Source organism: Rhinatrema bivittatum, chromosome 19, assembly GCF_901001135.1.
Source record: "Rhinatrema bivittatum chromosome 19, aRhiBiv1.1, whole genome shotgun sequence".
NCBI lineage: Eukaryota > Metazoa > Chordata > Amphibia > Gymnophiona > Rhinatrematidae > Rhinatrema > Rhinatrema bivittatum.
In genome coordinates, this window is record NC_042633.1 from 7,424,144 (window position 1) to 7,451,264 (window position 27,121).

Consider the following 27,121-nt stretch of genomic DNA (forward strand, 5'->3'; position numbering starts at 1 on the left):
TTCATAGCCAGAACTGGGTGACAAAACTCACATAAGGTCTTAAGAAAGCTCAGTAGCTGGAAAGGGTTAGGCCCTCGAGGAGCGAGTACCTGGTTCCAGGGAAAGCTCTGAGAGAGCGATGGTAACACACAAATGTCAGTATCTGTGATAGCTTCCAGGCAGTAGAGAATCTTCAGAGTGTTCAGGAACATGGGCCCTCGAGGAGCGAGTACCGGTTCCTATCGGCAATCTGAAATAAAGAAAAGAGAGCGAGGCACCCGAGGAGCGGGTACCCCTGGTAAGTCCGAGGAGGCAGAGTAGCTTGCGAGAAAAGCCTAAGCAATCCCCAGCAATCCCCTTTGCTAACTCGAATCGTTAGTGAATACTGAGACCTTTTATATTGGAAGCAGATGACGTCATCCCAGGGGGACACCCCCGAGGTTCGCACCCTTGCTGATACATCAATTGGAGCGCGCGTGTGCGCGCCCTTCGTCATCAGGCAACATGGCGGATCCGCAGCATCGTGCCGGTCCGGGGACGCCAGAGGGAGACGGCAAGAAGACGCTGCATCAGCTAACCGTCCATAAGACCCGGAAGGAGTCGCCACAGAGGTAAAGAGGGCGGAATGAGGGCGTCGAGCAGCAATAGTCACAACAGAGAGGCAATGACCCTGTCCCTCCCTGTTGTTTCAGGTACCACATGGCCACCTGATTGTTGGTCTGAACCAGAATTATCTTGTTCACGAGGAAGTCACGGAACAGTCACCCGCAGGGCATAGTGGATCGCTTGTAGCTCCAAGAGATTGATCTGGAGCTGTGACTCCTGAACTGACATCTATATAAATAAAAATGTAAATGTTCGTTTGTTCAAAATCTTATATCTCTGAAAGTTATTCACCGATTGCTTTGTAATTTTGACACAACGTTGCATTCCAATACGCGCGTGTTTTTATATACCTATATTATATAGATGTCACACCTGTGACAGGTAAAAACATGCTTTTTGGGAAAAACAGCGCCATCTGTTGCATGTAAAAGCAACACTCGCTATCTACAATATAAATGGGCTTTGACCGACGGACCGCAAATGTGCAGTAGAGAGCAGCTCTACCACGAATGTGCGGACCATAGAACTCTGCGCTACGTGCTGGGTGTCACAAAGGGGAGGAGGAAAGGGCAGACGAGTCGCCGCTCCGAGAAACGGCTCAGCCTGTTCCTCCGCCGCTGAGGAAGGGGGGGAGGGAGTAGGGACTGCCGGACAGTTACACACAGGAGGAGGAAAGGGTAGAAGAGTCGCCGAGCCAGTCCGTTCACTGCCGGGGAAGGGGGGGAGGGAGTTGGGATGGCCGGAGCAGAGCAAATGCAGTAGAAAGCGGCTGTGAAGAGATCACCAGCAGCTGCATCCTGCAGCAGCCAAAGCGCAAAGAGCTGAACAGAGAACAGCTCGCCTTCCTCCCCTGCCCCCTGAGTCCCGCAGATAAGAGAAGCCAAGTAAATATCCCGCAACTGCGGGGGGGGAGGGGAGGGGGAAGCCAGTGCTGTCAAGCCGCCCATGGGTCTCGGCCACCACAGGAAGAGTTGTGCATCGCTCCACCCCCACTCCCAGCAAAGCACCGTAACGAAAGTGAAAACCAGCGCCCTGCTCCCTCCTCCCTCTCAAGCCCCCGATCGGATTTCTTACAGACACAGGTCTCCCAGAAAGAGCAAAGTAAGCTAGGCTACGTGTCCCAAATCTGTTGCAGTGCCTGCCACCTGCCCTTTGCGAGGGGGAGGGGGGACGGAGTGTTTTCCTCACTCTCCCAGACACAACAGGCAGGGGAACTTTGCAAGCTCTTGTGAGTGCAGAGCAAAGACTTAGGTGGAGAGGGGACAAAAATATCGCCCGTTTTAACTGTGTGAGAGAGAAATGTGTTAATGTGCGTTGAAGGCGAGTGTGAGTGCCAGAGAGAGAAGGAGACTACGTGAGGGATTGCGTATGTGTGAGAGGGATTGGGCATGAGTGTGTGAGGGCCAGAGGGAGAGTGTATGTGCAAGAGAGAGAGAGGAAGCCTATGTAGGGGGCTGTATGAGAGAGAGAGTCTCTAACCCCCCCCCCCCCCAGCTCTCCACTTATAGGTTAGAGTGGAAGGGGTTGAGTGTAGAGGGGAATGGGAGAGCAAAGGAGTTGGGGCCGGTAAGGATAGAGTGAAAGGGGTCTGAGTCTGTCTCTCCGCCACCGGGGAAGGGGGGAGGGCGTTGGGATGGCAGGACCTTTATGCCTCGCGAGATACCCCTCGGCCACCGCTGCAGCTCCTACCACCGCTGCCGCCTCTGGCCCTTTGTGGTGCTGGGGGGGGGGGGGGGAGGAGTGGGGCAGAGCAAAGACGTAGGAGGAGAGGGGACAAAAATCTCGTCCGTTTTAACGGGCTTAATGTCTTGTACTAAATATTTTATGATTCCATTTTAACTTTCCGATTGCGTTATTAAATTGAATTTTCACAGATTTTGATTTATTTTCATTTTGATTTAATTATTTCATGTGACATTGCATTGGAATTGAGCTGTGTCGTTTACCATACTGTTCATTTACTGAGTATAGTTTTTTTTTCTTTTTTCATTCTTTTTCATTTCTAGAATTATGCGGTTTACATCTAGACACGGATTGCTTCTCACATGGACAATTATATGTTGCGTGTTCTAGAGTCGGAAAACCAGACAATCTCTATATGTGCACAGGCAATGGAACAACAAAAAATATTGTAAACACACAAGCATTGTGAAATTAAAGATATTAGAAATGTGCGCTTTCTCTTTTCTTTCTTTTCCATTTAATCTGACTGAGCCACTGCAACGTGTGGCCGGGTACAGCTAGTAAGAACATAAGAACATGCCATACTGGGTCAGACCAAGGGTCCATCAAGCCCAGCATCCTGTTTCCAACAGTGGCCAATCCAGGCCATAAGAACCTGGCAAGTACTCAAAAACTAAGTCTATTCCATGTTACTATGGCTAGTAATAGCGGTGGGTATTATCTAAGTCAACTTAATTAATAGCAGGTAATGGACTTCTCCTCCAAGAACTTATCCAATCCTTTTTTAAACACAGCTATACTAACCACTAACCACATCTTCTGGCAACAAATTCCAGAGTTTAATTGTGCGTTGAGTGAAAAATAACTTTCTCCGATTAGTTTTAAATGTGCCACATGCTAATCTCATGGAGTGCCCCCTAGTCTTTCTATTATCCGAAAGAGTAAAAAACCGATTCACATCTGACCAGAGCTCTTGGGTGCGATGGCCCAGCACATGCGCTCCCCATTCCATCTGAGAAGCATTGTTGATGAGCATAACCTGAGGCGGAGCACTCCAAAAAGGACAACCCTGATCCAGGTTCGGGGGGATTGTCCACCACAGAACGGATTGCCGTAGGTTGGTCGAGACAAGGATGCGAACACACAAATCCTGCAATGCCTGATACCACTGAGAGTGGAGTGTCCACTGTGCTCATCGCATGTATAGCCAAGCAAATGGGGTGACATGTACCATCTCCGGCATGTGGCCCAGCACCTGGAGAAATTGATGAGCAGAGATATGTGGGCAGTCAGAGACGTGCTGGGCAAGAGCAGCTAAGGTCTCTACCCTGCCTTGAGTCAGGAAAGCCCTCAACTGGATGGTGTCCAGGTGTGCCCCAATGAAGTCCAGCTATCTAGATGGCTGGAGATGGGATTAGGGATAGTTGATCAAGATTCCCAGGGTCTCCAAGGTGTCAATTGTCAGATGCAAGGCACTCTGAGCCCTCTGTTGGGAGTTGCCCTTGATGAGCCAAACATCGAGGTAGGGGAAAGCATGAACTCCCCATGTTCAAAGATGTGCCCTGATAACTGCCAGACACTTGTAGAAAACCCAAGGTGCAGATGCAAAACCAAAAGGGAGGACATGATACTGATAGTGCTATCCATTGACTAGGAATCGTAGGTACTGCCGATTCACCTGAAAAATGGGGATATGGCCATACATGTCTTAGATCGAGGGAGCAGAGCCAGTCTCCTGCTCAAAGAAGGGGAATTAGGGTACCCAGTGAGACCATTTTGAACTTCTCCTTTACCAAAAAATGGTTTAGAGCTCTCAGTTCCAAAATGGGCCTGAAGCCATCCGTCTTCTTGGGGATTAGAAAGTACCTGGAGTATAACCCTTTGCCCTGTTGGCTGGGAAGAATGGGCTTGACTGCCTGAGCCAAAACATGGGTACAAATCATCTTAAACATTTTTAGGGCAGACTCTACCACCACTGATTGGTGGGGGAGTTGATGGTGGTCAAACCCAGTGGACAGCTGGACTAGGTACACTTCATCTGTTTTTTGTTGACCAGTGGCACCAAGATGGGATAAAAACATAAGCACATAAGAAAATGCCATACCGGGTCAGACCAAGGGTCCATCAAGCCCAGCATCCTGTTTCCAACAGTGGCCAATCCAGGCCATAAGAACCTGGCAAGTACCCAAAAACTAAGTCTATTCCATGTGCCCATTGCTAATGGCAGTGGCTATTCTCTAAGTGAACTTAATAGCAAGTAATGGACTTCTCCTCCAAGAACTCATCCAATCCTTTTTTAAACACCGCTATACTAACTGCACTAACCACATCCTCTGGCAACAAATTCCAGAGTTTAATTGTGCGTTGAGTAAAAAAGAACTTTGTCCGATTAGTTTTAAATGTGCCCCATGCTAACTTCATGGAGTGCCCCCTAGTCGTTCTACTATCCGAAAAAGTAAATAACCGATTTACATCTACCCGTTCTAGACCTCTCATAATTTTAAACATCTCTATCATATCCCCCCTCAGCCGTCTCTTCTCCAAGCTGAAAAGTCCTAACCTCTTTAGTCTTTCCTCATAGGGGAGCTGTTCCATTCCCCTTATCATTTTGATAGCCCTTCTCTGTACCTTCTCCATCGTAATTATATCTTTTTTGAGATGCGGCGACCAGAATTGTACACAGTATTCAAGGTGCGGTCTCACCATGGAGCGATACAGAGGCATTATGACATTTTCCGTTTTATTCACCATTCCCTTTCTAATAATTCCCAACATTCTGTTTACTTTTTTGACTGCCGCAGCACACTGAACCGACAATTTCAATGTGTTATCCACTATGACGCCTAGATCTCTTTCTTGGGTTGTAGTACCTAATATGGAACCCATAGGCGGCTCACAAATGTCATGGACTGGCACCGCCACCACCTCCTTTGGGGCATCCATGAATTGTAGGATCTCAAGCATTTTGTGCCTTGAGTCCTGTTCTGTTAACAATTGGAAAGGCACCGCCTCAGCCATGGCCTTAACAAACCCAGTGAAGAGGGCTCAGAAGACAAATCTTCCAATTCCTCGGAGGAGGATATGAAAGCCTCCCCCTCCCATGGGTCATAGGGAGTTTCTCCCTCATTGTGACCCTCTGGGGATGCAAAGGTTCGAAGGCCCATTGGCATGTGTGGCTTGGTCCTCGAGGGCACCGGTAGGGGTGCCAAGGGCATCAGGATGTCCTGAGACTGCAAGGGTGACATGGGGTCCGATGGCATCATTGGGAATAGGGGCACTGAAGGAACTGGTGGAACTGACCCCAGTATCGCTGGGAAAGCTGGCAGGTGAGATAGAACCATGCATCTCCAAGCCGCTCCTCGGACGAGTTGCTCACTGGTATGGGGGCTGGGGGCAGTGGTGCGCCCATGGGCCGCGGAGGCGCTTGGTGTTGCGGTCCCGGTCGCGGCACTTGCGACCGGGGCCTAACCTCTTGGCTCCTGGCATCGGGTCCAGTCTCGCTGGAGGGCTTCGCCGGGTTCCGGGCCTGTTTGGCTGTGTCCCTGTGGGGACGACGCCATCGGGACGCCGAAGCCAGCCGCCCTCTGCCTAGGCGCGTGCACCTGCAAAGAGGCCGAAGATATAGGCCCTTTCCCGCCACTCAATGCTCCACCCGCTCCCGTGACATCAGACGCCGGCGGTTATGTAAGGTTGGCGCCTGCCTCTATCAGACGCCTTGCAATGAGGTTACCTTGCGGTTCCTAGTTGCTGTGTGCCTCGGAGTTCGCTAACGTCTCGCTTGTAGCCTGCTTCCGTTCCTGCCTGGTTCTTGCTACTGTGTCCTGCTTCAGTTCCAGCCTGGTTCCTGCTTCTGTGTCTTGCTTCACTTCCAGCCAGGTTCCTGCCTCAGTATCCTGCTTCAGTTCCAACCTGGTTCCTGCTTCTGTGTCTTGCTTCAGTTCCAGCCTGGTTAGTGCTTCTGTGTCTTACTTCAGTTCCAGCCAGGTTCCTGCCTCAGTATCCTGCTTCAGTTCCAGCTTGGTTCCTGCTTCTGTGTCTTGCTTCAGTTCCAGCCAGGTTCCTGCCTCAGTACCATGCTTCAGTCCCAGCCTGGTTCCTGCTTCTGTGCCGTGCCTCAGTTCCAGCCAAGATACCTGCTTGATCCTAGTTCATCTTCACAGCGTCCTCACTCTCCTAAGTCCCAGCGGCTGGGCTCCTACGGGCTCCTCCCAGGGGAGTCTCGGCTTCCAGGGTGAAGACTTCACCACCGATCTCCTAAGTCCCAGCGGCTGGGCTGGGAGTCTTAGGGGAGTCTCGGCTTCCAGGGTGAAGACACCTCTTCTGTTCTCCTAGCCCTAATCCCTCGACTCCCACAGGCTCCTCCTGGGGAGTACGGGCTCCCTGTGTGAAGGCCAGCTCCTTCACCCGGCCTGGAGTCTGCCTCCCGGCCTGCTCCCTCTCATATGGAGACTATAGTCCACTTTACCCTAGTCTCCGGCAGGCCGGCCCAAGGGTCCACTAAACAGTTAAACCACAACACTTGGGGCACAAGAGCCGGCTGTGTTGGTAAAATACCGATAAGAACATCGAGCGGCTCCAGCAAGGGTGCAAGCACCGGTGGAGCAGGCTCTTGCAGCAGAGGCAGTACTTGGGAAACCAGAGGCTAAATGCCCTGCAGGGCCTGGCCAACTGCCAACTGCACGTGCCTAACTCCTCCTCCAAGGCCGGCGAGGAGAGCACGGCCTGAGGAGGAGCTGGCAAAATCGGTACATACCCCTGTGTAAGCGTGTCTGAGCCATCCACCGGTGTCGGTGGAGGCCACTTGGAGGCATCGGTGGGGTCGGAGGGAATGGAGGGAATGGCCTCCTCCACCCTCGACCGCTTCGTGGCAGGCACTGAGGTTGATGCCTTTTCATGGTCTGGTTTTGTGGAAGAAGAGGACCAATGCCAATGCTTCTTAGATATTTCTCGATGAATACCGTGGTCCTTTCCCAATACCAATGGCGACGTCAAGGAACCGGACTGGGAAAAGATGAGAGGGACAACTAATGGTCCCCTGTGCTCATCTCAGGGCCAGGCATGATGGGGGGAGGAGAACCTGATGGAGTAGGAGCCGGGAGCTCCTTTCCAAGTAGAGTGGATGTTCCTGATGCTGAGGACGGCTCCGAATGCTTGGACCCAAAAGGTTTTTCCATTTTATTGAGGTGGGACCGATGACCCTTCAGGGTCGTCTAGGCACAGAGATCACAGACACAAACATCGTGGAGGAGGCCCCAGGACAATGGACATAGACCCTTTGGGGGTCTGTGATGGACATGAATGGGGGCACTGGGGGCACCATCAGAAGCCGGTCGATGCCATTCGAAAAAGAGTACGACGCGTGGTTGATGGTCGTCGGGCACCGGGAGGGGACGCCATTAGCAATCGACCGTGATGACTCATGAAACTTAATGATCGCAGGCCGAGGTGTATGAGGGACCCTGTGAGATGTGTGGAAGGCAAAAAACCACTTTAAAGTAACACATTTCTCCAAAAAGAAGCATGAGCTCTAAAACTACGAGGAACAGCTCCGCAGAAATGTAGAGACTGAAGAGGGACCCCACATGGACACATAGTTGGCGGCATGCTGGGCATGCTCAGTGTGCCTGTTAAAGTTTCTAGAAACTTTGACAAAAGTTTTCCATGCCGGGCTCCATCTGACAATGTGTGAGGACTACCATCCTGCTTGTCCTTAGAGAACCTGGGTTGTTTGTAGGCTGTGATGCCTTTTATCAGATTGTCAGGAGAAGGCCCCTGTGTCTGAAAATTTGATGTATAGTAACATCTTTGGATAAACTTTACATTAATGTAAGAAAGTTTATCACAACATGCAAAGAAACAGAGAAGCCTAGAATTTTCTTAAAAGTCTGTGCATCAGTTCAACACAAAGAAGGAAACGTTTTTGGAAAACATTATTGAGTCCATTTTGAAAGCACTTATTTGGGGTGGATTTTCTGATTCTGCATAAGTGGAATTTCATTTACCTGAACTCATGCCCAAACTTTAGTCACATGCATTCTCTTAGCCACAGACTAAAGAGCCATTCCATGGAGCATTTTGGAAGCGTGATAGGAACTTCTACATGTATATTTGTTTTAAAAATGTATGGACATAGCAGGTATGCCACTAACACACAAACGTTATAGGGACCAGCTGATACTATATACCACAAACAAAACTCTCCATTTATGTTACGGTCCCAGGCCATGCCCCGGTCCCTCCACCTCCTCCGCCGATCCGATGCACTTGGCCCCGCCCCCTAGGCGCGCGCGTGAGCAGGGGCTCGAACATTTAAAGGGACCCGCGCGGGAAGAGGGAGAACAGCCCTTGGATGACGTCAGACGCTGCAGGGTATTTAATCCCTGCAGCTTGACCTAAACCTCGCCTTGCAACGAGGTTCACTCTTTCTCAGAGTTACTAGTTACTGCGTCTGGATCCCTGATATTCCCTTCGGTCTCGCTCCTGGCTTACAACCTTGCCTCGTCCACCGACTTCTGGCTTCAGCTTCAACCCCTGTCTGTACGCCGGCTTCTGGCTTCTCTTCATCCTCAGGCGTCCAGTTCTTCGCCCACCAGGAGGTCTCGCCTAAGTCCCAGCGGCTCGGGTCATCACGGGCTCCTCCTGGGGGGACCGTGGGCTTCCAAGGGTGAAGTCTCCATCGACCTCCTGGTGCTGGCTGCGTCCCTGTTGCATTCGTGCCTGCTCTTCGCCCTCGCTCCACCCTCTTGACCTGTGTGGCGACTCCCCCCTGGTCTGAGGGATGGCTGCTGCCATGGCGTCTCCCTGCCTTGTCTCTCCGGAATCCTCGGGTTGGCCCGACGCTGCGGATCCGCCATGTTCTTGGTGATGAAAGGGCGCACGCGCGTGCGCTCTAGAGTTTGTACGGGCAAGGGCGCTAACCTTGGGGGTGTCCCCCCGTGGTGACGTCATCCACTTCCACTTTAGAGGTCCTTACTTGCAACTACGGATAGAGTTAGCAAGGACGCGAATCTTACTTGTCTTGGTATCGATTCATCCTAGCTACTCTGCCTTCTTGTACTTCCTGGGGTATCCGCTCCTTGGGGGCTCCACTCTCTCTCTTCTTGATTTCAGATACGAAGACGAGATCCGGTACTCGTTCCACAAGGGCCTACGTCCCTGAATGCTCAGAAGACTCCTACTGCCTGGAAGCGATCGCAGACGTGAATACTGTGAGTTCAAATACAGATAGGAACTGGTACTCGCTCCACCAGGGCCTTTGTTCCTAATCTCCGAAGACTCCCTTCTGTCTAAGACGATATTGCAGCTCAGCAACCCAGAGACTGCAATTCCAGTATCAGAAGGACTTCTGCCCTGCCGGGCACATCAGTTCACTACTGCCACCTCTGGTGGTTCTACTGCCTGTCTAATAAAGAACTATCTGGGTCTGTCTCAATACTCCGGCCTAGCTGGTGGTCCCTCTCAGGATATCCTCCTGGGGGCGCTGTCATCTGCCATTGGCCCAGGGATTCACCAATTTCCAATAAATGTTTATTCCTTACACTGCCACTCTGTGGGAGCCAACCCACAATAGATCATTAACTCCGCCTTCGGAGTATTACAACTTGCTAGCTCCTCTCCTTGGGGGAGCAGCATTGAACAGTCCCAGGCCTGACTCCTCAGGTCCTCGGTCACAGAGGATCTTGCCTAAGTCCCAGCGGTTCGGGTTCTCATGGGCTCCTCCCGGAGGGACGCGAGTTTCCAAGGGTGAAGTCTTAAAGGGCATTCTCCTCAGCGCTGCCTCCCGGCTGCGACATCCACTGTGGTTCCCCACAGTGCATCACCATCAGTCTCAGCCGACTCAAGGGTCCACACCCGTAACAGTTTGCAAGGCCATGGACCCGGTGGATGCCACGGACTTGAAAGCCATTTCTGGTATTGCACAGAGATTGCATCAACAACAAATATGCATTGATTCTATGATGACGACTGTGCAGAGACTAGCCAAGCGAGTAGATGGAGACGCCGCACTCAGCCCTCCGGTACCCGTAGCGGTGGCCGATATCGGACCGGTCACGCCCACACAACTGCCTGCGCCCTCACAGTACTCTGGGGATGCCAAATTATGCCGAGGATTTCTTAATCAATGCTTCATCCGGTTCAACCTTCTGCCAGCCCAGTTTCCCACGGATCGGATTAAAACCAACTACATTATTACCTTGTTGGATGGGAAACCTCTGGCATGGGCGTCCTCCCTATGGGAGCGTCAGGATACCCCCTGGCTAACCTGGAACAATTTGTAACAGTCTTCCGGCAGATCTTCAATGAGCCTTCCCGCAGGCCTTCTGCCGCCTCAGAGTTACTTCAGCTCCGTCAGGGCAACTGGCCCTTGTCCGAGTATGCAGTAGAATTCCAGACACTAGCAGCCAAGCTGAACTGGGGTAATGACAGTCTTCACGGCGTATTCCTGGAAGGTCTCTCCCCAAGACTCCAAGACGAACTGGTGGCAGGGTCCTCCTGGACGACCTGAACAGCCTCATTGACTTGGCGGGTCATGTGGACAGCCGCATCCAACGCCGCTTCTGGGAGGGGAGGTCTTTTCGGAGACTCGGGAACTCTGGTATCCCATTTTCCAGACCTGTACCCTCTTCTTCCGCTTCTGCAGGGAGTCAGGACCCAGAACCCATGCAGTTGGGCAGGGGCCCGATCTCTCAGGAAGAGAGAAAAAGACGTCGTGCCCAGGGCCTATGCCTATATTGTGGTGGCAAGGGCCACTTCCTTGCTCAGTGTGGCGAGCGGCCAGGAAACGCCAAGACCTAGGCATAGTCGAGGAGCTAACCCTAGGTAATACCACTTCTGCCTCCCCGTGCACTGTCCCAGTGACTATCCTCCTCCCTGGAGGAAACTTCGATATGCTAGCCCTGATTGACTCCGGAGAGGGGGGAAACTTTATCCACTGGGATTTAGTCCAACAACTACAAATCGGGGTCCAACCTCAAAGGTCTCCCATCAGAGTGTCTTCCATTCACGGGACTCCCCTTCCGGGCACTATTTCTACTTGCACCAAGCCCCTAACGCTTCGCACTGGACTCCTGCATGTAGAGGAGATCTCCTTCCTCATATTGGAAAAATCCATGCATCCGGTCATCTTGGGTCTACCATGGCTTCGGAAGCACTCCCCGGTTATCATTTGGGAGACTCTCCAGATTGCATCCTGGGGCTCGTCTTGCTTTGACACCTGCCTGACCGTGGTTCCTCGACCCTTGATACCTCTCCTGACCACCCCCCTGGCGTTGCCCCTACAGTATCAAGACTACTTGGATGTCTTTTCAAAAGAAAAAGCTGAACTCCTTCCGGAGCACCGACCCTTTGATTGTGCTATCAATCTGATTCCAGGTACCATGCCGCCACGAGGACGGGTATATCCTTTGTTGCTCCCAGAGACTCGAGCCATGTCTGCGTATATCCAGGAGAACTTGGATAGAGGGTTCATTCGGTCATCTAATTCCCCGGCCGGCGCTGGGTTCTTCTTTGTGGCAAAGAAGGATGGGTCTTTCCGGCCCTGTATAGACTATTGTGGTCTGAACAACATTAATCTATGTGACCGATACCCGCTACCATTAATTCCGGAGCTACTGGATCGACTACAAGGAGCCAAGGTGTTCACGAAGTTGGATCTCTGTGGGCCATACAACCTGGTGAGGATTCAACCAGGTGACGAGTGGAAGACCGCATTCAACACGAGGGACGGCCACTATGAATACCTGGTCAGGCCCTTCAGCCTCTGCAACGCTCCCGCGGTGTTCCAGAATCTCATGAACGATGTGTTGAGGGACATTTTACATACGTCGGTCATCGTTTACCTGGATGATGTGCTGATATACTCGAAGAACCTGGATTCGCACCGCAGAGATGTTCGCAGGGTGTTGTAGAAACTTCGGGATAACTGGCTCTTTGCTAAAATGGAGAAGTGCCAATTTGAGCAATAATCCCTACCCTTTCTCGGGTATATTGTGTTCTCCACGGGTTTCCATATGGACCCTGAGAAAGTAATGGCCATCAAGGACTGGCCTCAACCCGTTGGGGTCAAGGCACTTCAGCGCATCCTTGGCTTCGCCAATTTCTACCGACAATTTATACCCCACTACTCCAGGATGGTGGTTCCACTTACGGCCCTCACCAAGAAGGGGGCCGATGCTAGAAACTGACCTGCAGCTGCGCTGCGAGCTTTCCAAGAACTAAAGACAGCCTTCCTTCAGGACACATGTCTCCATCACCTGGACCTCCAATGTCAGTTCATTGTGGAAGTTGATGCCTCCGACGTGGTGGTTGGAGCCATCTTGAACCAAATATCCGGCAGCGGGAGATCCCTGCCGTGTTCCTACTTTTCCCGGAAATTCTCACCCGCAGAAAAAAAATTATGGCATAAGAGACAAGGAACTTCTGGCCATCAAAATGGCCTTCGAGGAATGGCACCAATGGTTGGAGGGAGCCCTACACCCAGTGATCGTTTATATGGATCACAAGAATCTGGAATGTCTTTGCCACGCCCAGCGCCTCAACCCCCGATAGGCTCGGTGGTCCCTCTTTTATAGCCACTTCAACTTTCTCCTAAGCTACAGGCCAGCGTCCAAGAACATCCGGGCAGGCACCCTCTCCTGTACGGCGGAGACGGAGGATACCCCTAACCCGCCACAATACATTCTCGACCCGCCCAAGGTGCTTCTTGTGGCGTCCGACGTGGTTCCTATGGGGAAAACAGTAGTACCGGTTTGCCTCCGGAAGAAGGTACTGTAGTGGGCCCATGACTGCCTGACTGCAGGTCACCCAGGGGTAGCTAGAACCCAGGAATTACTTTCCGAGTTCTACTGGTGGCCCCTGTTTAAGAAGGACATCCGGTTCTATGTCAGCTCCTGCCCGACCTGTGCTCAACAGAAGACTCCTCCCAGTGCCCCTGGGGTCTTCTTCAGCCACTGCCTATCCCTACCAAACCGTGGACCCACTTGTCCACGGACTTCATTGTCGATCTGCCCCCTTCAGAAGAATTGATGGTGATCTGGGTTATGATTGACAGATTCTCCAAAATGGCTCACTTCATTCCCCTCGCTAAGTTGCCTACAGCACCTGAACTTACAAACCTGTTTACCCACCACATCTTTCGCCTTCATCGACTCCCCCGACACATCGCCTTGGATCGGGGCTCGCAATTTATGGCAAAATATTGGAGGGCGCTTTGTAAAATATTTGGAGTCCAGCTAGATGTCACGACTCAAGACTTCCACCCTCAAGCTAACGGCCAAGTGGAGCATACAAACCAGACGTTGAAAACTTTCCTCCGGTCCTTTGTGGGAGATTTACAAAATGATTGGGTGGCTCTGCTTCCATGGGCGGATTTCTCGTACAACCACCACCAGTAGTTCTCCTTTCTATATGGTGTATGGGAAACGTCTTCGACCTCCCTTGCCCTTGCTGTTGGTTGTACCGTCTCCGGCCATACAGCTCACGGCCCAGTAGTTGCGTAGTCTCTGGACCTCTCCCGACTGAAGCTGCAACGCACTGCTATTATCGCTAAGAAATACGCAGACCGCCTACGAAGTCCGGCTCCAGCCTTTCTCCCCGGGGATAAAGTATGGTTAAGCACGAGATATCTTCGCTTGCGGCTTCCCTCCATGCACTAGGCCCCAAAGTATGTCGGCCCGTTCCCCGTCACGGAACGGGTAGGGGCAGTCACTTACCGCCTCCGCCTCCCACCTACGCTCAAGGTCCACAATGTCTTCTAATAAGAGGACATTCTCCTGCCTGGACTACAAAATGTGGTACACCATCCGATAGGACATGAGAAGTCAAGGACCACATGAGATTCAGAAACACTATAAGACTTGGCTGTTCAGATCAGCTTTCCATTATTTAAAAATAACAAGAGATCACCCTTCTCCAGTACAGGACAGCATACCTTCCATACGCATCTACCTCTCATTTATCCTTTTACTGATCTCTGCTGCTTATTGTCCAGCTATGTTATCTCAACCTAGCTTGATGGACTCTCTTCCTGGGTAACATCAAGCTAGGTTGAGAGAACATTGTACAAATCTCATCGTTGTGTGAGTTTCCACACTCTGAAAGACATCAAATCTTCACAAGAGTGCACAGTTCTGTTTGTATGTCTCACTCTGCATATCAAAGTGGTCCCTAACCCCTACACTACTACCTAAACCTCACCTTGAGTTACTAGGTGGGCCTCCTATAGTAGCATAAATAGCTGCTTACTATGGTGCCACTCCAGAGGTTCTCTCCCTCTCTCTTTCTCTCTCTCTCTCACTCCCCCATTTCAGGCCCATCCCCAGCCTGCAACAGAATTTGCAAACAAAAATCACAATTTGCATTATGGGCATATTGCACAACTTAATGCCAATGAAAAAGTTGTAGTTATTTTCAGTGTTAAAACTGTGCAATATCATGCTTTATGGCTTTGCACTTTGCTAAGCCAGCCCACATTTACAAAATTCCTACCGCTGACTCCGCCCCAATCCCTCCCCTTTTAAAAATTAGCATCGCACCATGCTTTATGGTGCTTTGCACATGCGAGTTGGAAAATGACCCTATATATTTGTTATAATATTTTATGTATGCTGCAAATTGCACAAACCAATTGTTATGAGTTGTGGACCCTTGGGCCGGCCTGCGGATGATGAAGGATGGATAGAAGATCTCCGCAGTGGATGAAGTGGCTGGGATGCGGAAGGAGCCAGTATACCAGTCAGAAGCTTCACCACTGGAAGCCCGTGTTCCCCCCAGGAGGAGCCTGTGAGGACCCAATCCACTTGGACTTAGGCGCAGTCTCCCGGAAATGAAAGTCCAAGAAGAAATCCAGATGACACAGACGAGGTCGAGAGCAGAGAGGAGGGACGGTCCGAAGGTCAGGACTGGAGGCAGACAGGAGAAACCAGAAGACGTACTGATGGATCAGTTACCAGGGCTGGATCAGGAACAAAGGCTGGATCAGGAACGGAAGCTGGATCAGGAAAGGAAGCTGGATCAGGAACGGAAGCTGGAAATGCAACTAGAAACTCTCAAGAGTGAACCTCATTGCAAGGCAAAATTCTAAAGCAGGGACTGGGTTTAAATACCCTGCCTGCATCTGACGTAATTCCGGGGGCCAGCCGTGGTTTCCCACCTCTGTTCCTTTAAATTTGTGCTCCTTGCTCGCTTGCGCGCGTGCCTAATGGGTGGGGCTATGGCAGAGAGCTAGGCGGCATCTCCCTTGTGGAGATGCCATCGCGGAGAAAAGCCTGTAAAGGTCTGAAGAAGCGTCGGGGAGTGAGGCTGCTTGCTGGGGCAGACAAAGAAGGTAAGAGCCCGGTTGCGGGACCCGCGACCAGGATCGCAACAGCAATAAATAATAATAATAATAATTCCTTATCATCCCTACCAGACCAGTCCACAGACTTGGGATATCTTAGGATATTCTCATCTACCAGCAGATGGAGACAGAGAAAGAAAGTATCATTGGCCAAGGTTTAGGGACTGTCTCTTCATTTGCTGTTGTTTATTCACAGAAACAGTATTGCAGTATGTTGCAGTCCTTTTATTTGAGCTGCAAGGATGCACATGATGGTGTTGGGGGGAGCTGAGGGGGAGGAAAAAGCTGTTCAATTAAGGTCCAAGCATCCATACGTCACTTCTGAGAATAGGGGAGTGATTGTCCCAGTTTTATGAGAAGTGGAACCATTACAACTAAGGATGTGCATTTGTTTCAAATGAATTTAAAAAATGCGATGAATAAAAGAAATTTGTTTCATTTGAAGGGCCCTGAAATGAATTAGAGCCCCCCCCCCCCCCCCATGAATGAACATAAGAACATAAGAAATTGCCATGCTGGGTCAGACCAAGGGTCCATCAAGCCCAGCATCCTGTTTCCAACAGAGGCCAAACCAGGCCACAAGAACCTGGCAATTACCCAAACACTAAGAAGAACCCATGCTACTGATGCAATTAATAGCAGTGGCTATTCCCTAAGTTTAATTGATTAATAGCCATTAATGGACTTCTCCTCCAAGAACTTATCCAAACGTTTTTGAACCCAGCTACACTAACTGCACTAACCACATCCTCTGGCAACAAATTCCAGAGCTTAATTGTGCGTTGAGTGAAAAAGAATTTTCTCCGATTAGTCTTAAATGTGCTACTTGCTAACTTCATGGAATGCCCCCTAGTCCTTCTATTATTCAAAAGTGTAAATAACCGAGTCACATCTACTCGTTCAAGACCTCTCATGATCTTAAAGACCACTATCATATTCCCCCTCAGCCGTCTCTTCTCCAAGCTGAACAGCCCTAATCTCTTCAGCCTTTCCTCATAGGGGTGCTGTTCCATCCCCTTTATCATTTTGGTTGCCCTTCTCTGTATCTTCTCCATCGCAAATATATCTTTTTTGAGATGCGGCGACCAGAATTGTACACAGTATTCAAGGTGTGGTCTCACCATGGAGCGATACAGAGGCATTATGACATTTTCCATTCTATTAACCATTCCCTTCCTAATAATTCCTAACATTCTATTTGCTTTTTTGACTGCTGCAGCACACTGAGCCGACGATTTTAAAGTATTATCCACTATGATGCCTAGATCTTTTTCCTGGGTGGTAGCTCCTAATATGGAACCTAGCATCGTGTAACTACAGCATGGGTTATTTTTCCCTATATGCAACACCTTGAACTTGTCCACATTAAATTTCATCTGCCATTTGGATGCCCAATCTTCCAGTCTTGCAAGGTCCTCCTGTAATGTATCACAGTCTGCTTGTGATTTAACTACTCTGAATAATTTTGTATGATCCGCATATTTGATAACCTCACTCATCGTATTCCTTTCCAGATCATTTATATATATATTGAAAAGCACCTGTCCAAGTACAGATCCCTGAGGCACTCCACTGTTTACCCTTTTCCACTGAGAAAATTGACCATTTCATCCTACTCTCTGATTCCTGTCTTTTAACCAGTTTGTAATCCACGAAAGGACATCGCCTCCGATCCCATGACTCCTATCCCAAGACTTCCCTTGGGTAAATCCATGTTGACTGTGTCCCATTAAATCATGTCTTTCTATATGCTCTACGTTTTTGATCTTGAGAATAGTTTCCACTATTTTTCCCGGCACTGAAGTCAGGCTCACTGGTCTATAGTTACCCGTATCGCCCCTGGAGCCTTTTTTAAATATTGGGGTTACATTGGCCACCCTCCAGTCTTCAGGTACAATGGATGATTTTAATGATAGGTTACAAATTTTAACTAATAGATCAGAAATTTAATTTTTTAGTTCCTTCAGAACCCTAGGATGCATACCATCCGGTCCAGGTGATTTGCTACTCTTTAGTTTGTCAATCTGGCCTACTACATCTTCCAGGTTCACAGTGATTTTGTTTAGTTCGTCTGAGTCATCACCCTTGAAAACCATCTCCGGAACTGGTATCTCCCCAACATCCTCATTAGTAAACACGGAGGCAAAGAATTCATTTAGTCTTTCTGCAATGGCCTTATCTTCCCTAAGAGCCCCTTTAACCCCTTGTCATCTAATGGTCCAACCGACTCCCTCACAGGTTTCTTGCTTTGGATATATTTTAAAAAGTTTTTATTATGAGTTTTTGCCTCTATGGCCAACTTCATTTCAAATTCTCTCTTCGCCTGTCTTATCAATGTTTTACACTTACCTTGACAATGCTTATGTTTTATCCTATTTTCTTCAGATGGATCCTTCTTCCAATTTTTGAAGGATGTTTTTTTGGCTAAAATAGCCTCTTTCACCTCACCTTTTAACCACGACAGTAATCGTTTTGCCTTCTTTCCACCTTTCTTAATGCTCGGAATACATATGGACTGCGCCTCTAGGATTGTATTTTTAAACAATGTCCAAGCCTGTTGAACACTTTTAACCTTTGCAGCTGCACCTTTCAGTTTTTTTCTATTTTCCTTATTCATTGCATTCATTTGAAATTAATGTTTTGGGCCTAGACCTGGGCTTGAGACTCTGGATTTGGATCCAGTGGGCAGAGGCTCATATGTGGCCATTGCAAAGAGCTCTCATCTCTTGGTGAAATCCTCATTCTCAAGAGTATGAAATCCATTTACCCCTTGAGAAGTATGCCTGAACAGAAACCCAACATGGAGAAAAAAACCCCAGAATCCTTGGTTTTCTTAGCCTGCCTGGGCTGAATGAACTCTAAGTGACTTACTGAGAATGACTTGCAGGTTTCTCAGGACATGTGGACAGGCTGGCTCCATACGACGATTCCTATTCATAGGGTCATACAAGGAAGACACCAATGGTGGCAGCTTCAGGCACTATTCTCAGGAGTTTCTATAAACACAGCCATAGATATGTTAATTGCCCTGACCAGTAAGATTCTAACAGAACAAAGGACTATCTAAAGAGTGATGGTAAATGGGCCATATCTGGAAAAGAGTAATCAGGTCAGTTCAGGGATAGTCACATCATGGTAGGAGCACAAGATGGTGCCGGCCGTCCATTGCTCCTACCATGTGACAGGGGCCAACCAATGGCACCGGTAGCCCCTGTGACATAGTAAGGGCAAAGGCTATCGGTGCCATTTTGAATACCAGTAGCCGACGGCCTGAGGGCAAGAGAATGCTTCAGGACCCCCGCTGGACCACCAGGGACTTTTTGCAAGTCTTGGGTGGGGGGTCAGGATGGTGGGGGATATATTCGTTATGATACATTGCATTCGTGTGGGTTCGCCTTATGTTTCGGAACCCCACGAATGCAACGAATAGGGACATATATGATGTGGATTGCGCATTCATTCAAAACGAATGCACATCCCTATTGTTCAATATTGAATGTTATCTATAAAAGAAGGGTCATTTCCTGTATACAGGGAGATGCTGGTCAGTTTGTCAGAGAAAGGGTATCCATCATTCAGCATCTCCCAAGAATACTTATACTGATTAATACAAAGAAATTATACTTTCTAAAAAGTCTAAGTGTTCTTGTATCCCTGGATTTAAGCGTAAGGTGTAGTTAACACCCTTTTTCCAGAGGCCAGATGCAGTCTGTTGTGGTAGCTCTCCATAGGCAACTTGTCAAGGGGGACAGAGTTGGAAATTCTGGAGTGCATGGTGATTACCATTAATACAAGTCTCAATGGTTGGGGAACACATTGGCAGGGATGGATGGTGCAAGATCTCTGGAGTGTGGAGAAGTCTTGATGTTTGGAAAAGAGGACAATCAGGAAATCCTTGCTCAAGTTTCTACCACTACTGAAACGAAAGGCAGTGAGAATATTTTTGGACAATGCTACAGAAATAGCTTATGTGAACCAGCAAAGCAGGACCAGGAGCACATTGTTTGTGACAAAATGTGAAGCTGTTGCTCCACGGAGCAGATAGTTATCTTTTAGCATTACGAGCAGTGTACATTGCTGGTGTGGAAAATATTTAAGTGGATTATTTGAGTAGACACACTGGATCCCAGAGAGTGAGAATTGTTGGGAAAGGCAATCGCTTGGATTCTGTCTGAGTGGGAGGTTCTTCAGATAGACCTGAAGGCATTTGCAGTCAATGCTTTTTCAGCATTGTCTTCTTATACTAGGGACAGTTTTGCAAGTTCTTTGGCTTCTCCTTCAGATGTGGTACATTTCCTGAAAGGGTTGGGGATGCTTCCCCAATTGAAATCTCATCCTGGTTTTGGCTACTTTGTCAACATCTCCTTTTGAGCCCCTAAAGAGAGTGACATTGAAAGCAATGTTTCTGGTGGCAATTTGTTCTGCAAGCCGGGTTTTGGAAATTCAGTCTTTGCCGTGTAGGGATCCCTTTTTGAGGATTTCTTTGGAAGGGATTTTAATTTGCACAATGCCTTCCCTTTTGCCAAACATGTTCTCAGCTTTCCATATGGATCAGTCAGTGGAATTACTGTTTTTTTCAGAGACTTGGTTTGGGCAGAAAGCTGATGGAACTGCACATGCTTCTGAGGGTTGTGTTTTCTGAAGGTAACCAACAATTTTAGATAATGAGATCATTTGTTTCTGCTGTTTAGTGGAAATAAGAAAGTTAGAAGGCTTATAAAGCTGTAAGTGCATGGTGGATTAAAGAAATGAACTCATTGGCATACATATGCAGAGATTTGGTGGTGCCAAAGGGCATGTGATGGGCAGAGTCGCAGTTTGTAGCATAACGAGATTTCTAAGGTTGCTACTTGATCCTCAAACATTCCTTTTCCAGATATTGCTTTGGGTAGAAAATACTGACAGGCTGTAGATGGCACACTGCCTTAAGAGGAAGTTTCTGTGAAACTTTCTTTCCATGTCTCCATCTGCTGATAGGGGAGAAAAATCCAAGTATATGGACTTCAGGAAATAAAAATTGAAAGTAAGAGACCTAATTTTACTTTTTTGAATATGTCTTAACAGTTAGCACTGACTTTTGGCTTTATTAACCCCTTTTTGAAGGGGATAATAAACATGTGGATAAAGAACCGGCAGAAGTAACGTATTTGGATTTTCAGAAGGCATTTGACAAAGTCCCTCATGAGAGGCTTATAAAAAAACTAAAAGTTTTCTTATAAAACTAAATATTTGACTGGGGCTCAGTCAAATTATCAATGCCCCAACACATAAAGCAGGTCATACACTTGAGCTTGTCTTCATCAACACTAACATTTGGTCAAACCACCAAACTAAGATAACAAAAATACCATGGTCAGACCACTAAAAAAGCACAACTAAATCCTTCTCATACCATCCACCTTTTTGCATTGAAACTCTTCAAGCAAATCTTCAAATTGAACTAACTAACATAGACCTGTCAAACACCAAAAACGCAACCTCATCCTGGATTACCATAACTAGAACTGTAGCTGACAAGATAAATCCCTTGATAAAGAAAACTATAAAAGAAACAAAAAATCAAAACCTTTGGTACAATGAAAATATCAGAGCAGCCAAACAGAAACTCAGAAAAAAAGAGAAATCATGGAGAAACAAAAAAACAACCACACTATTAAATGCATACAGAGCACAACTAGCTGAATACAAAAAACTCATCGCTAAAACAAAAAAGACTTCTACACTAACAAAATAAACAAATACCAACAAAACCTTAAGATGCTCTTCAACATAGTAAAAAGCCTAACCAAATCATCTTACGATGACCAACCACAAGCAACATCAAAGATCTCTAGTAACGACTTCGCAGACTTCTTTAATGAAAAAATCAAAACCCTCATAAAGTACAAGCTAAAAAATGACTCACAAGACCAGAAAATACCAAACATTCAAACAAAAAGCTGGCCCTATTTTGAGACAGCATCTTCTTTAGAAGTCCAAATGATCATTAAAAAAATGAACCCAGCCAAACACCCTATTGACGCCATTCCCATTACAACGATAAAAAATCTTGAACCACCAATAACTAAAATGATAACTGAAATCGTAAACCTCTCCGTCACGGAAGGAAACTACCCTGAATGCCTAAAATCAGCAATCATCAAACCCATTCTCAAAAACAATAATCTTGATCCTGAAAACCCAATGAACTACCGACCCATATCAAACCTCCCTTTCATTGCCAAAATCATTGAAAAAGTCATCCACACACAACTCACTGACCACCTAGAAGAAAACAATATCCTGCCACCCGCTCAATTTGGCTTCAGAAAACAACTGAACACTGAAACCCTTCTACTAGCAATGAACGACTTCGTACTCAAAGGTTTTGAAAAAGGCCAGAGATACCTGCTAATCCTACTCGACCTTTCTGCAGCCTTTGATACAGTAAATCATTCCATTATGATTAACCGTATATCCGAAATTGGAGCTAAAGAAACAACCCTACAATGGTTCTCCTCTTTCCTATCTTACTCCTACCAAGTACTACTCAATGATTCCCTCTTAAAGAAAATCAATCTAAACACGGGAGTTCCCCAGCGATCCGCTCTGTCAGCAACACTCTTTAACATCTATCTGCTTCCTTTATGCCACTTCCTATCAAATCTCAATCTGACACACTTCATCTATGCTGATGATATTCAAATATTAATCCCAATAAAAAAATCACTAGAAGAAACTTACAAATTAACAGCAACTTACCTAAACAATATAAAGGAAATTCTAACCAACTTAAAACTCATCCTCAACTTCGACAAGACTGAAATGATTTTATTAGACAGAAAAAACAACTCTCCTCAAATACCACCACTCAACCTAATGAACCAAAGTTCAGTTATATCTCCAAACAACCATGCCCGCAACCTCGGAGTAATAATTGACAGAGAACTTTCTTTTAAAAACCATATCACAACAAAAATCAAAGATGGATATCATAAACTACTTACTCTCCGTCATATAAAACCTTTTCTTTCCAATAATGACTTCAGAACAGTCCTTCAATTCCTAATTTTCTCCAAGATAGATTACTGTAACTCACTCCTTTTCAACCTACCTATAAACACCATTCGCCCACTGCAGATCCTACAGAACACTGCTGCAAGAATCCTCACTGGATCCAAAAAACGCAACCACATCACTCCAATACTTATCTCACTACACTGGCTACCAATAAGATTCAGAATTGAATACAAAGTACTATCCATCCGCCATAAAATTATATATGAAAAAGAAGAAAATTGGCTAAGTTCATCTATAAAACTACATACCCCAAATAGAAACCTCAGATCAGCAAACAAGGGACTTCAAAAAACACCTCCTATGCATTCCAAGCAACTCACCTCAACCCAAAAGAGAGCAATTTCTCTAGGTAGCCCAAAACTCTGGAACTCCCTACCAACTGAACTCACAACTCAAGAAAACCTAAAAACATTCAAAAAAGAGCTAAAGACATGGTTATTCAACAAAGCATAACAACTCACCCAATGAACAACACAACAACTTCACCCTCCACTTCAACCTGAAGATTAAATGAATATTTTTTATTTTATTTTTTTATTTAAAAACTTTTCTATACCGTCGCTAAGTTATATACCATCGCAACGGTTTACAAATAGGCACATAGACTAAGGTTAGTAAATCTAGGATATCGTACATTCTAACAGGTGCCAATAAAGTTCGGTTACAATTTCATAAATAAAATCATTATTTGAGTAATGTTGGTCAAGTCGAGGTATATTATTGAGTTACTATCTCTTTGAGATATTACTTCTTAAATGTAGGATTGATTAAATTCATTCTCATCTGCATTACTCTGTACTTTCAATCTCTGCCCTCCACACTCTTTAGTGAAGGCTTTTTTAAAGAGCCATGTTTTTAAATTTTTCTTAAAAGTTTTGAGATTATTCTGTAATCTGAGTTCAGGGGGCATCATGTTCCATAGTATGGGCCCAGTCAATCATAAAGCCCTTTCTCTCACTTGGGTTAATTTTGCTGACTTTACTGAAGGGATTGTTAGTAGTGCTTTGTTTGCTGAGCGGAGGTTTCTTTGTGTAACGTGTACTCGTAAGGTTGTGTTTAGCCAGTCTGCTTCTTTATCATATATTAGTTTGTGTATGGTACATAAGGCCTTGTATTTTATCATGTATATGAACTTATCTCAACTATGGACTATAACTATGAAGTTAAACGTAAACCAGAACAGTAATTAACTAACATTTGTCTCCCCTATGTTTAACAACAGTTTAAACCTTTTTGAAACTCTGTTTATCCCTTAACATGTAACCTTCATATTTGTAAACCGTTATGATGGATTTATAATGATGAATTCGAATGACGGTATTTAAAACCCAATAAATAAATAAATAAATAAAAGGTCATGGGATAGGAGGCGATGTCCTTTCGTGGATTTCAAACTGGTTAAAAGACAGGAAACAGAGAGTAAGATTAAATGGTTATTTTTTTCAGTGGAAAAGGATAAACAGTGGAGTGCCTCAGGGATCTGTACTTGGACCGGTGCTTTTCAATATATATATAAATGATCTGGAAAGGAATATGACGAGTGAGGTAATCAAATTTGCAGATGATACAAAATTATTCTGAGTAGTTAAATCACATGTGGATTGTGATAAATTGCAGGAGGACCTTGCAAGACTGGAAGATTGGGCATTCAAAAGGCAGATTAAATTTAATGTGGATAAGTGCAAGGTGATGAATATAGGGAAAAATAGCCCATGCTGTAATTACACAATGATAGGTTCCATATTAGGAGCTACCACCCAGAAAAAAGATCTGGGCGTCATAGTTGTTATTACATTGACATCATTGACTCGGTGTGCCTCGGCAGTCAAAAAAGCAAACAGAATGTTAGGAATTATTAGGACGGGAATGGTAAATAAAATGGAAAATGACATAACACCTCTGTATCGCTCCATGGTGAGACCATACCTTGACTACTGTGTACAATTCTAGTTGTCATATCTCAAAAAAGATATAGTTGCACTGGAGAAGGTAAAGAGAAGGACAACCAACATGATAAAAGGGATGGAACAGCTCCCCTACGAGGAAAGGCTGAAGAGGTTAGGGCCGTTCACCTTGAAGAAGAGATGGCTGAAGGGGGGATATAATAGAGGTCTTTAAAATTAAGAGAGGTCTAGAACGTGTAAATGGGAATCAGTTATTTACTCTTTTGGATAATAAAAGGACTAGGGGCCACTCCCTGAAGTTAGCAAGTAGCAGATTTAAAACTAATTGGAGAAAATTCTTTTTCACTCAACACACAATAAAGCTCTGGAATTTGTTGCCAGAGGATGTGGTTAGTGCAGTTAGTGTAGCTGGGTTTAAAAAAGGTTTGGATAAGTTCTTGGAGGAGAAGTCCATTAATTGCTATCAATCAAGTTGACATAGGCAATAGCCACTGCTATTACTGGCATCAGTAGCATGGAATCTACTTAGTGTTTGTGTACTTGATAGATACTTATAGCCTGGATTGACCTTTGTTGGAAACAGGATGCTGGGCTTGATGGACCCTTGATCTGACCCAATATGGCAATTTCTTATGTTCTTATGAGTACCTGGTGTTTGAAGATCAGTCGAGTTTCCGCAGACTGAAAAGCATACGTGAACTTTTGCAGTTAAATGACCTTTTAAAAATGTACCTCATACTGTTTGTCATTACCATGTAGTGAACTGTATGGGTCAAGCATACTTACAATCACATATCTCAAACAAACACTGGCACTTACCTGCCAAGGCTTAAAGTGTTTGATGTCCCCGCATGATCCATTGAAGAAAGGTCCTTTTCCAGGTTTACAGGAATGCATGGCATGCAGGGCATGAGCCACCACGTACACAGTGTAATAAGCATTATACGTATACCTTAGGTTTGTCATATCAAAGAAACGAATATCAAGTGTCCTTGGGTCTTCCTTCCCTGTGCAGAGTTGCCCTTTTCTGCTTAGTTCTTGAAGAGTGGCCTGGTCCATGTTGGGGTCAGCCCACCTGCAGCCAAAAACTTTTTCCCAATACTGCCTAACAAAGATGTCTTCTGTAGTTCTGAAAGGATGAAGATCATAGAGGTAGTCTTTGAATCTTGGAATTTTGCCTGTAGGAACAGAGAATGCAATGGATCCTTTAAGAGTTTTTGAAAACTCCTTTACGTTATATGTTGAAGAGGTAGACAAGGATTCTGAAATAATCCAGACTTTCCCAGATATGTCACTCTTTGCAATTGCCAGCATCACTGGATAAAGGTTGACACCAGTGGAAAAGACCACGATGACTCTGGCTGTCATTTTCTTTACTACCTCCAAAATGTGCGGTGTGTTCACTTGAGAGGCAACTAAGGGGATGTTTTCATGGAAGGCTACACAGACCCCAGCCTTTATCAGCTCTTCTTTTAGCATCTGACTCCCTATTTGTCCATAGTCACTGTCCTCAGCGAGGATTCCAATCCAGGTCCAACCGAAGAAGGTGATCAACCGGGCAATGCCCAGAGACTGGTACTCATCACTTTGAGTAGTGCGGAGGAAAGAAGGAAATCGACTTTTATCACTAAGAGTGGCTACAGAAGCGGCATAGCTGATCTAGAAGAATTTCATCAACAATATTAATTGGTTTTTCTAACACTTGATCATCAGTTATGAGAATGATAATAATATGCATTTTTTCCCTCTTTTTCTTAAAGGTTATCTCAAGACATGCTAAAAGTTTTCCTACCCTAATAGTGTCCCTTTGTCCAAAGGTAATCAAGCAATTTACCTCCACTTTCCATTCTACTTCTTGACAATGATTAATAGCAACCAAAATGACTTCCTGTACAGCCACATCTTCAATCTGGCTTTCAAAGGGTTCCAAAAAACAAATTGAAATTACCTTTGCAAATAACCAGAGCAGAAGGATATTCCATACCTGTGCATGTTTGTAGACCCCCAGTAGCTGAGCCAAAGTTATGGATGTTCGAGACTTTCCATCTCCAACCACCGCAGCTAACGGCGATGTTCCCCTGCAGGTGTAATTTGGGATGGGATCTTTGTGCCCGGTGAGTTGCCACATTGCGCCTTGCAGAGACCCGGGTGGAGTATCACAGGAGTCGTATAGCCAGAACCCCAGGGTGATGTTGGGCACCAGGGTGCCATTTCTGTTAATTTCTTCCAAGGCAAATACCATGGCATGCATCTGCTGGTAAATAAGTAATTGTAGTCTATAAAAACAACAGAAATGTGTGATATAAATGGAAGACAGGCAAATGTACATGTAATGGTGAATTTCTAATAGAGCACCCATCTGGCCATGCACAAATTCAGCTGATTTTCAAAAACAAGGTACCCGTATATATTCAGTTGAAATATCAACTTATTTTGCAGACACAATTATGCATATACACTTAAATGAATACACGGGGACATTAACTTTCAAATGGGCGCACATATGCACTGATGCATGACCAGAGACGTGGCTGTTTTATAATATGTGCGCCTG

The 27,121-nt window shown here is 46.4% G+C and overlaps 1 protein-coding gene across 1 annotated transcript in view; it reads right to left on the reverse strand.

Moving 5' to 3' along the window:
• LOC115081105 (extracellular calcium-sensing receptor-like) overlaps positions 1–26,809 on the reverse strand; it is a 93,871-nt gene extending 67,062 nt beyond the window's left edge. Inside the window, exons 1-2 of the mRNA XM_029585618.1 lie at positions 26,552–26,809; positions 25,387–26,226 (exon numbers count right to left, since the gene is read on the reverse strand). Of these exons, the coding sequence (XP_029441478.1) occupies positions 25,387–26,226; positions 26,552–26,809 (1,098 nt within the window). The remainder of the gene's footprint in view (positions 1–25,386; positions 26,227–26,551) is intronic.
• Positions 26,810–27,121: the final 312 nt, after the last annotated feature.